The sequence below is a fragment of the Gavialis gangeticus genome, unplaced genomic scaffold (genome assembly GCF_001723915.1).
Source record: "Gavialis gangeticus isolate Ggan-Ray unplaced genomic scaffold, GavGan_comp1, whole genome shotgun sequence".
Taxonomy (NCBI): Eukaryota; Metazoa; Chordata; order Crocodylia; family Gavialidae; genus Gavialis; species Gavialis gangeticus.
Window position 1 is genome coordinate 18,138,166 of NW_017729008.1, and position 11,754 is coordinate 18,149,919.

The 11,754-nt window shown below is 41.6% G+C and overlaps 1 protein-coding gene across 1 annotated transcript in view; it reads left to right on the plus strand.

The window, feature by feature from the left end:
- FBXL13 (F-box and leucine rich repeat protein 13) overlaps positions 1-11,754 on the plus strand; it is a 228,470-nt gene that overhangs the window by 37,826 nt on the left and 178,890 nt on the right. Inside the window, exons 5-7 of the mRNA XM_019509463.1 lie at positions 3,171-3,325; positions 5,011-5,120; positions 10,467-10,604. Of these exons, the coding sequence (XP_019365008.1) occupies positions 3,171-3,325; positions 5,011-5,120; positions 10,467-10,604 (403 nt within the window). The remainder of the gene's footprint in view (positions 1-3,170; positions 3,326-5,010; positions 5,121-10,466; positions 10,605-11,754) is intronic.

Genomic DNA, 11,754 nt, shown 5'->3' on the forward strand with positions numbered 1-11,754 from the left:
GGGTGGGGGGGGGGGGCAGGTGCAGGCTGCCCACTGTGGATTTGGGTTCCCTGCCCTGCTGCCCTCCCCATGGAGCCTCTGTGGCTGAGCGGGCAGGACCTGGCTTAACAGGGCAAAATTGGGTGGGGAGGCTTGTGTCACTGCTGGGAGCCCTGTGCTTCCATGATGAGGTGCACCTTGCCCGCCTGGCAGCAGCAAGGGGGCACAACTCCATGCTGCCACCCCTGCTGCTGCCAGATGGGTACAGGGCATCTCAACATGGTGGCACATTGATCCCAGCAGCGGCACGGGACTCCCCACCCCACCCTGCCCTGCTTCCCTCCCCTTGGGGCCTCCACAGCCCATAGGTAAAACCCAGCTCAGCAGGGCACAGTGGAGTGGGGAAGTTCATGCTGCTGTTGGGGAACTTGAGTCTTCAGTGGGCAGCCCACACTCACCCTGTGCACAAATCCGGGGGGCATGTGCCCTCCATGACCCCTCTGGGAGTGTACCCAGCAGCAGGGAGCCAACCCCCTGCCACCTCCACCCTGGACAAACCACTTGCAGCTCTATCCCACTCCCTGCCCAGGCCCTACAGCCGCGTATGGCTCCAGACCCCAAACCCCATGCACCACACCGACTGGGCAGCAGCTCCAGCTCTGCCCAGGTCCCTCCCTCCCTCAATTCCCACCCCATGGGTGTCTGGTACCTCTTGAGTCGGGGTAGCATGTGCCCCCCTGACACCAGTCAGTGACTTGGGGGGAGGTCCCCTGGTGGCCAATCCTGTTGACCAGGGAGAGGAGTCCCCTGGCGGCCAATCCTGCTGGCCAGGGGGGACCAATCTCAGTCAGAATAAAAGTGGCTGTGCTGCTTCCGGAAGCAGTGTGGTCACTTTTACTGGCGGCCCTGCTCCCCAGCCAGCACCCACATGGCAGGCATTGGTGCTCCCGCCTACCCCCCTGCCCGCCAGCTACACAGGGTGCACCGGCGCTCTCAGGGGGTGCATGTGCACCCCCGTGTATCGCCTACGCGTTGCCCTTGTCCCACCCCCCTATGTTGTACTCACAGAGCGTACAGTGTGAATTAAAAACAAGCAGGAATCTTATCAGGGGACAAGGCACAATGCTGCATTTATTGAAAACATAAGACAAACAAAATAAAAGAAAGAACAAAAGAAAGGTGGTGTTTCCTATTTCATACACTCACACATACATACTTATACACTGTCACACACATACCCATTTATTCACATACATACACAAGGAGACAAACAGACAGTCCTGTAAATATCAAGATACTACCAGTCCTTAAGATACTTGGATTAGCTTGGTGGCCAGCCAAATTAACCATGAGGATTGAAGGCAGGTCTTGTTGGATGCTTACTGATATTGCTGCTTCCTCTGTGCAGGACAGACCCAAAGCCTCTTTGTTCTTGTCCATCTTTATAGTGATTGTTCCCCATACAAGCCTATGGGTCTTGCTGTGTCACTTCCCCTCAATGTCAAAATGATCCTCCTCTTCTGTTGTGATGTTATGATTGACAGACTCTTCTGGTGTTGTGGTCTGCAATTTCTTCCATCTGCTGTCAGCAATTTCTTCAGCCATTGGAAGAAAACATGGTCTTGTATTTTGTAATTCTTAATGGCTGATCTTGAACATTGTTGTAATCTTTGGCTGTTACAGTTATTTGAGCAAACTAAAATGGATATTGGTTACAGACTAGAAGGATAGAAATATAATATCCTTTATTATAATTGGTTACAAAATAATAGTTGACAAATCAATACAGGCAATATTAAGAGTATATAAAGGCAAATTAACTTTTAGCACACCTGACTTACCTGCGGGGAGCTGCTCTCCAGGCTGCCTGAGAGCCATGTGCATGTGTACATGTACCATGCACATGACACCCTCTGCCTGACCACCCCCCTCCCACTCCTCCCAACCCATTGCAGGCTGGAACTCTGCCATTTCACACAAGGGGAATCTGCCATTTCACACATTTTTCTCCTTAAAAAGGGGAAAACTTGGGTTTACTACATTTTTCCATGGTGAACAGAAAACCCAGATCCCTGATAATAAGGTATTTGGATATTTGAATCATTCATAAAAATACTTAGTAATTTCTTTAGTATGGCCATGAGTTGTAAAAATCAAATACTTTTTCATTGTCATTAACTTTCATGGGAGATAAAGTTAGTTTCACAGAAGCCATCCCCTTTTGTGGGGTGTATAGCAATAGCTACAGCTATAGCTGTTTGTTATTTTGGTATGCTAATCAAAGTGGTTTAAAATCTTGGTAATAAATCATAAAACTCCTCCTTTAGTTTGGAATTAATTGTTCTCTTTATTTATAGTATGAGTTGGATTGAGATGATAAAAGACCAGAAGGCCAGACTGAGACATTTTTAGTATGCACAATATGTTCAGTTAAAATGTATTTTGTTTCCAAATAAGAAATACCTTGGCAAAGAAATGTTGTAGAGCCATTTTTATGGTTATCTTTCATACAGCTCAGACAAAGATAGATACTGTTGTGCATTAAATAAACAAGATATGGTTCATTTAGACTATATATCTCTACCGGCTCTGACTATTTCTGTCATATAAAGTAGAGCAAGAACAGTGTTTTTACTGAAGGGTAAAATGATTCAGTTATACATGTTGGTTTATGTTTTTTTATTTTGGTTTTGATTTATATTCCTGGAGAAACATAAATAACATCGGTAGATCACAGTTCGGAAAGCACTTAAGCAAGTTTTTAAATACAGAACTATTAAGGAAATCACTTGCTTAATTTTAAGCATGTGTTTTAAGTTCCATTGTTTTCACTGGGACTTCCATACCTGATTCAACTAAGCAAATGCTCTTCTGTCTTTCTTGAATGTAAAACATTTATTGGACCAGGGCAGTAATAATAATGTATTAATTGAAATATGTAATGAATGGAACCAGTCAGGAATTTTATGAACTGTATTATTATCAAATTAAGAGAAAGTATTATTAAAAAATATATGAACAGGAGGAAATATTTTTTTAAAATACCAGCTTTTGACTGTTTGGAGAAAAATAATATCAGTTTATTTTAATGAACTTGACTTCTGTATCCTTCGTGTCAAGTTGCAGTTTTAGGTTTTTTATTTCATTCAGGTCAGGAACTACATTCATTATTTACTGTCTTAAAATTGCAGAGCATGGATGCAGTATTGTCTTTTGAAAAAAGAAGCTAAAAGAGATGCAGAGCAGAACATGGCTCTTGCAGCAGTTCACTATAACTCCAGAATAATAAAAGTAATTGTACAGAAATGGAGTGGCTGGGTTCGGTTTCACAGGGAACAAATGGCATGTAAGTCTTACAGGCTGCTTTGCATAAACAGAAATAGGACTTGCGTACAGTAAAAACGTAATATTTGGGTAACTGAGAAGCTATACAGTTTTTAATTCTTTCATGCATGAAACTCAGTAGTATCTTAACAATACTCACTGGGTTCCATATTATTTTAAATATTCAAGTAATATTTTCAATGGACTGAATTTGGTGTTGCATATTTCACAGTAGAGAGGGTTTTTTGTGTAAAATATTTTTTCTTAGATTTCTAAGTTTAATGGAAGAGGCATGAGCTTGCTGTTTCTTAGGGATATAATTCCAAGATTTAGTGGGAACAATAGAAAAACTGCATTTAAAGAGTGACATCAAAAATCTGATTGCAAAGTTTGTTTAATTTATAATCAGCTAATTTCTATCTTTGTGACTTTTAAAAAGTCATTGAATTTTGATAAACATTTAAAAAAAGTCTTTTGGGCCTAAGATCAGTTAAACAATTTTTAAGGGTCTTAAATTGTTCCATCTGTTGCTTTTAACACAGTTTTTAGTTTGTGTGTGTAAATATGTTGATGAAAATTCAGCTGAATCATGTTTTAGAATATACCTAAAGTACAAAAATTTACAACTGTAACCTTTTCTAGTGTGAATATGCTTTATCTATTGATTTCAGTGTGTCGACTTGACTTACGTGACTAAGAGTATTTAGGTTTGGGAATGAAATGCCCAGTTTTGCTCCTAGCTAAAGTAAAACGTTAGTCATTAGTGATATAAACCAAAGATTAGAAGTTGGTTGTTGTATGTTTGTATGGTGCTTTCTGGAATGTAAGTGTAACAATGCTTTGAAATCCATTGCAAAATATATAGTAAATGGTGAGATAACAAGCTGTGTATAAACTAAGCGTAAGAGTTATAGGAATCTTTGTTGAACATTAAGTGCTGTCTTTCAAGAAATACATTAATGTGTAATCATGATGAGACGCAGACAGAGTTTATCAGGGTACTGTTCCTGTAACTCATAGTTCAGTAAGTCTTTCCAAACGATTTCCATTTTAAAACTAGTTCAGGTTAATAAAACTTGCCTTTTTAAGGTAAAGTTAAGATCAGGTATCCTGGACCAGGAACTGTGGCATGTGTATATGTATGTACACACACACATACATAATATATATATATAGGAAAAGAAAAACTCTGTTAATAGGAATTAAATTAAAGCCTACATTAAAAAAATACTTTTAAGAACTGATTTCCCACCTTCCCCCCTCTCCACCAAACCTCCCCTTCTTTTCAGTCTGCATGGGAATCATTACATTTGAGTGAGTGAGTTATGTTTTGTTCTGTTTCATGGAGCCAGGAGTTTCTTTTCTTTCACTTTAACAGTTTTTCAAACTTTCTGCTTCAAGGTTGGTAATTTACTGATTTTAGTAAATCTAATTTGTAGATTAATCAAGTCTTCTGCATAGTTATGGTAAAGAAAAGTATTTTAGTTGTGTTTTGACTGTTAACTTGGAATCTTATTGAATATTTTAAATGATCCAATACCACAGTGAGAATGATACAATTGATTTAAATTATAAGAAATATATAGTTGAATCTGTAGAAATGAAATTCTATAGACAACCATTTGATAATGTATTTAACTGACAGATTCATTTATTTGTAAGTTCTTTGCTTTCATAATTTTTATAAGCAACTGTTTTTTTCTCCAGTGGCAGCCAGGAAAATACAATGGGTCTTTAATGTTAAGTTGCTCAGAATTATCTTAAAGGCATGGCATGTAAAAGCGCAGAGTTCTGCAAAAACAAAAGCTTACTTTGAGGTATGTTATATAATATAATATGATATAATATAAATGTTGGATGATTAAAGAGTATCTCTATGAACTGAAACTGCTGCGAGAAAGTAACCCTATGAATAAAATTTAAATGAGGTGTTTTATTGTGTTATTGGTTTTTAGTACTTATTTAACAGTGATTTGAAAATGCACTCTGTACCAATGCTTACTCCTATTTAACCATGAAATCATGGTATTTAAAAACTTCCCTCTTAGACTTTCATGTCTCTAAAAATACATCCTGAGTTTCTTCCATTGTTTCAGTGATATAAACATACAATAAATGTTTCCATCAGGACTGTGTTTTCAGTTGTAATTAAAAAGGAGAATTTAAGATTTTATTCAACTGCGTGGACTAGTTTAAGCTAACTGGAGTAGGGACATGTCAAGGGCACCTGTTTATGCCATAAAAAATCCATTTTGCTTTACAAGCTGGCAGTGTTTCTGTTACTGCATTCTAGATGTTTGTTACCATTACAGTACATTCCTTTAACATGATCTTTAGAAACTTTAGCCAACATGATGCTGCCCAGGACTTAACAGTCATTGTAGTCTGCAAAAATCATGTTCGAGTGCTGTGTCAGCTAACAAAAATTAAATCATAACACAATGCTGACATTGGCTTGTCCCACTCTGCATAGCTAACTTGTGGTCACCATCCTGTCAGCTAACATGACTCTTGACCATCTTATTTAAACATGAATAAACAGTGTAATGTTGACACAGCAGGAGTCAAATGAGGACATCTTTAATTGTCCGCTGAAGCCTTATTAGTGGGGAATTCATAGGGGGAATTGCTACATTAGATCAGTATTTTTTAACCTTTTTTTCATTTGCGGACCCATAAAAAATTCAAATGGAGGTGCAAACCCCTTTGGAAACTTCAGATGGAGGTGTGGTCCCCTTTGAATCATAAGTGTGGATATTCACATACTTTTGATCATAGTAATCTTTCCTCTAGATGACTGGGGGAAAGAGTCCCCATCTCCCCCCTAGTTATCTTTCCCTACAGAAGGTTGAAAACCACTACGTTAGATGATTTCCTAGGTGCCTTAGCCGTAAGCCTTTTTCTGAGAGCACTTTTTAAGAGTATGGAGAATCCATGAAGCCTCTTTCTGTACTGGAGAGAGCAGTTGCCTTGAATTATATGCCCCTGATAGACATTAAAAGAGGGTGCAGTGGGATCTAATGCACAATCCCAACAATTGTGCCTCCAAGCTGAGAGCTCCCCCTGCACTGGCAATCTTTGCTTCCGTGGCTGGGAGTCCAAGATCGAAACACTGACAGGGCTCCCAACTGTAGGGGTGCAGCATGTGTCCCCCATGACTGAGAGCTCTGATCAGCTGATGGGGCTCCCAGCTAATGGGGCAAATGGTATTATGCTTATGTTTTTCATGACTTGATTTTTTTTCATTTTTTGTTGTAACAGATCACAATTGTCAGTCAGTCTTTTGCACTTTCAGTTGCACATTCTAGTCTAATGGACACAAGAAGTTCATAATGAATAACTTGCTCTTCTTTTTATTTATGACAGTCACATCCTGATCTGTTAGCATACGCTCCATCACCAGTAGCAACTGAAAAAATCCCATCGTATTTTTATATGCATTCTCTATACTTTTGTTTGGTCTGTAATGTCACTGCTTTTCTTGTATTTGTACTGCGCACTTCTTGCAAGGAGCCAAGTGTGCAGTACTACTACCATTGTTTTGCCATACTTTACTATTTCTGCCCAACTTGGTACATGCATTTATAGGCTAAGTGCAGACAGTCAAACAGTCTGAATCAATTCAATTTTTGCTGGTTTTTCTAAACTGTGTAGATTGAACTGATAAGCAAGTGAACTGACGTTCACATTTCAAACAAGAAAGGCAGCCAGACCCCTGCAGTGGCCCATACCAGTAGCTGGGGGGCAATAGAGCACACCTCCCAGCCTGCCGGCCACTGCAGTCGCTTGGTGATTCTCCCAGCCTTGTCCCCTCCTCAGCCTTCAGGCCAGCTGAGAGGGGGATAGAAGTCTACACAGACTTGGTGCTGCCCTGTGGAGCCAGAAGCCCCCCAGAGCCAGGAGCAGAGTTGGAGTCCCCCAGTCATGCCCCCTCAGCCTCTGGGCTGGTTGAGGGGAGGGAAGCCTGAACAGAGTCTTGTCTCCACCTCCCTCCCCCCCTGCCCCCACCAGAGCTGGGAGCCAGGACCGGGGCTAGAGTCCCCCAGCCATGCCTGCCCCCCCACCCCCAGCTGGCCCACATGGCTAGGAGGACTCCAGCCTGGCTCCTGGCTTCTAGCCCCCACTGTGGGCTTCCCCCCGCCAGCCAGCCTGGAGCCTGAGGAAGGGACATAGCTGAAGAACTCCAGCTTGGCTCCTGGCTCCCTGGGGTTGAGTCAAGCCCCCTTCCCCCCTCCCTGCCACACTGGGCTGCACTTGGCTGGGGGTCAATTGCCAGGCCAGAAGAGTGGGTTTACACCTCACCCCAACCAGCCAGAAGAGTGATAGGGCTCCAGCTAGGGAGCAGAGGGATGGGTCAGACCCTGCTGTGCTGGAGCAGACGGAACAGCCCAGGGCTGCAAAGCATCCTGGGATGCTGGGGGTCTGTGAATTAACTTGAACCAGGAAGGGATCTGGGACAGAAATTCCATAGACCAGTTTGACCTTAATCAGTTAAGTCTGATACTACATCCAGCCAGGTTTATATTAAACCAGTTTTAGCCATTTTGAAAGCGGTTGAGGTGCACTGAACTTCCCTAGCCATAATCTCTAGATTTATCTGTTCTCTGATCCATCATTGTTTTAACATAGCTTGTGCTTAAAAGCTTGTCCTTCTGTGGCCCAAATTAAAGGAATAGTTTCCATTTTCAATCCTTCTTTCGAAGGAGCCAAAGGAAGATTGAATTTTCTATATTCTTTTAATGAGTATTTCTTTAAACAAAGCAACAAAACTCCTTGCAGTTCTTTTTTTCTCTACTTCTGTTTATATAGCTCTCATTTTCTGCCCAGTGACTTATAGTAAACTTATTCTTCATGTACATTTAGAATGTTGTTTTCTGTCTCTCTTTTGCTACCTTACATGCTCATGTTCCATGTATCTTTCAAGGCCCTCTGCCCTTTTCTTCCATTCTTCTTGTCAATATATAACTTTCTATATACGAATTACTTTTCATTACACTACGCAATGCTTCTTTTCTTCAAGTTTTCCTAACCAACTTGCTTAGATCAGTCATTGTCCAATTTACTACTGCAGCTGACTACTGTACTGATAAGTTGAATAGCTCACTCTTTTCTTTTATATTCCTTCCTTTTTCCATCAGAAACCTTTTCCTTTTAAAGAACTCCAAAATACTTATTACATTCAACACTGTTGATATTTTTTAATTTCATAATGAATTTTTATTCCCTATAACAATAGGACAGTTCCTTCTTAAGATACTCCCTCATGTTTATCCTGAATGATCTTCCCATTTTTTCTTGGGCTCACCATGCCTGAATGCTCTTAGGTGCATGCATCATTCACTTTCTTCTTGCCAGCTGTGCAGCTCAAGCTTTAACCCTGTCATAGCTGCTACTGAATTGACTATTCAGCCAAAAACTGCTTCCAGTTCAGCATTGCTGAGTGGATTAAAACTTGAGCTGTGGTGTTTGCAAGGAGATAGTGAGTGACCTGACTTGAGTGAATGGCTGCCCCTCTTCCATGTGGCAGGGAAGGGAAGGCAGAAATCAGCTTTCTGGTTTAAAACATGCATCTGTGTTTTGGATTGCTACTTTTGGGGAAAATGTACATGTAGTCTGTGTTGCAGAGAACTTAGGTGCCCTGCTCCTTAGAGTGGAAACTGCTAGGGAGAGAGCCCTAGCAGTGAGTGGGGAGCCCCAGCTGCTGGTTACCAGGGCAACCAGAGGGAGCTAGTGGCCCACATCTGCCAGAAGTCAGCTAACCGGAAGGGGCAGGGCCTGGTCCACATATAAACCCCAGGGCTGAGACTATAAGGGCAGTTCCCTGGCAGCAGCCAAGGGGGAAGTAGCTTTCCCAGAGCAAGCCTGACTGCAGGTATTGCCTCTGACACTGGTGAGCGATGGAACACCCCTGGGGTGGCTTGAATGATGCTGTTATAGCCAGGTGGCTTGAGTTTATGTTATAGCCCAGGGGCATGTGTTTTGTTTGCTGTTTAAGATTGGTGGTTTGGGAGAGGCTATTCGGGGATGGAGGAGGCCTCATAAGGGGTCCATGGCAGCGTGGGGACCTGGGCACCAGAGTGGGCGCAGTATTGAGGGTGCGTCGACCTTGAACGCCAGAGAAGGTGCTGCATTGGGGGTGTGCCAACCCAAGTGCCAGGGAGGATGCAGCATTGGGGTGCGCTGACCCCGAGCCCCAGAGAGGGGGCAGCGAGAAGCCCCAGAGAGGGCGTGGAGCGAGACAAGGGCCACAGAGAACCCGAGTGCCAGAGAGGGCGCAGAGCAAGACAAGGGTCGCTGAGGGCCCAGGGAAGGCAAGGGGGCTAAATTATAGCAAGGCCCAGATTGAACAACGTTGATTCTATCTGTGAGGCTTGGGGCGTGGTAAAGGGGTGGTTGGAGCCACACATAGCCCATAAGGCAAGAGTGCCCCGGAATACCCATTGCAGAATGGGACCCACAAGGGGTTCAGGAATCCACGGGGTCAGTGAGTACAGCAGAACCATGTCCAAGATGACGTAAAGGCAGCCTCCCTATTACCTTTACTATCAAAGATGTGGTGGGCAAGAATCAAGGGTGCCCCTTGGGCCAACTTGGCACGGGAAGGGGGCCTTGGGGAGATCACGGCCCTCCTGGAGGACCCCGCGCTGTGACAGTCTGCAAGTAAATATAGTAGTGATCTCTGTAATCATTACATAGACTTTCCTTTTATGCCTCAGCATTGTTAACAGGGACATAATAAAGAAAGTAGGTGACCTTGGAAAATCTCACACCGTATTCTTACTGTGTCTTATATTTTTTACCATTGTATTCCCAGTAGAATGCGTAAGTAAAGTATCCATTCTACCCACACTGGATGTACTTCAGTCGTTTCAAGCACTCTGATAATTCAGTCAAGTGACACTGTATCAGATGGCTTTACATTACATATTCAACATATGTGCAGGTTTCTTAGATGCATTGGTGGTGATAATGATAAATTTGAAAAAGTCTGTTTCAAATTAAATTAATATAACAATACTACTAAAAATACTTGAAATTAGTATCTCAGAATTTAATAAATTTATACGGCAGGTTGAAATTACAAATTGGATGAGGATAATTCTCCAATGTAATAGATATGTCTGTCTTTTTTCCTTTTTTAATTTTTTTTAAATTTTTTGCAGCAATTGGAAAAGGAAGACCAGGAAGAATCTTTTGATTTACATCATTGTTTCTCTTCAGAACTAATCAAAGACAAAACATCAACCTCAAGAATAGTCAGCTATGAAAAGTCAAATTTACCAGAAAGAGCATTATTACAGGTTAGTAAAAAAAATGTGTATAATTGGATCTTTATCTGAGGAAAAGTTGAAGAAAAAGGATTGGATCATTGGTTTACACTAAGAAATAGACCCTCTGCTCAGTTATCCATAAGGGATCCTCTTGGGGGGAAAAATGATCTTTGCCCCTCATTTTACAAATTCTAATCTGTCCCTGATGTATACAATCCAAAAACATAAGTGGGTAGGAGCTTTTCCTTTACCCATTTTTGAAGTGAAAGTGACATTGCTGTACAAAGCTAAATTCTGTTCAATTCTCTGAGCACTCCTACAGGATTGGGCTCTCTTGAGAGCTGTCTAGCTGCTCAAATTAGGCATTGTCACAGTCTAAAATGTAGATATTGAATGAAGTTAGGGGTTTTCTGTGCTGGAATGGGGATATTCTGGGCACTTTTTGTGAGTTGGTACTTAAATTCTATTTCAATCCCATTTTGGTACCTAGTTTACCAATCTGGATCGAGCCTTGTGTGGCTTTATCTGCACCTGGGAATAGTGTCACTGTAGTCAATATGACTTCTTACCATTTTAAGTCTTTTCTCAATCTAGGCTATCCATCAAAAATAATTTTAGTTCTTTTGAAAAGCATTGTTCATGTGGAATCCTCTCTAGGTGCATGCTTGTAAGGCTAGATCCTTTTGGCTAACAGTGTTCACTGGGGACATGTCAGCATCATTATAAATACCCATTTCTATCTTACTAAAGAAAGGGCAGCAAAATAAAACCTTCAAAGTGTCCACTTTCTTTGTACACTGTATTTGTGTAGTTGGTAGCTTTACTACTTTAGTTAGGTGGTTAAGTCTTGTAGGTTAAAAATTAAAATTATAATTTTTTTTTTAGATTATTTTCAGTTTAGGCTACACACTTACTCTTACACAGGGGTTCCAACAATGTCAGAAGTTAAATTACCAGGATTCAAGGGCATTTTTACATGTGTTCATCATGTTCTGATTAGAGTGCTTTGGTGTAGACTAGGGGTGTCCAACCTTTTTGAATGTGGGGGCAGATCATGAACTTTTTATCACTCAGTGGGCTGGTAAGCCATATTCAAAGACCTTACAGGAAGCGATTTCACATCAGGAAGTGATGTCACATCAATGAAGTTGCAGGAAGTGACAATGAAATGGGTCTAGAA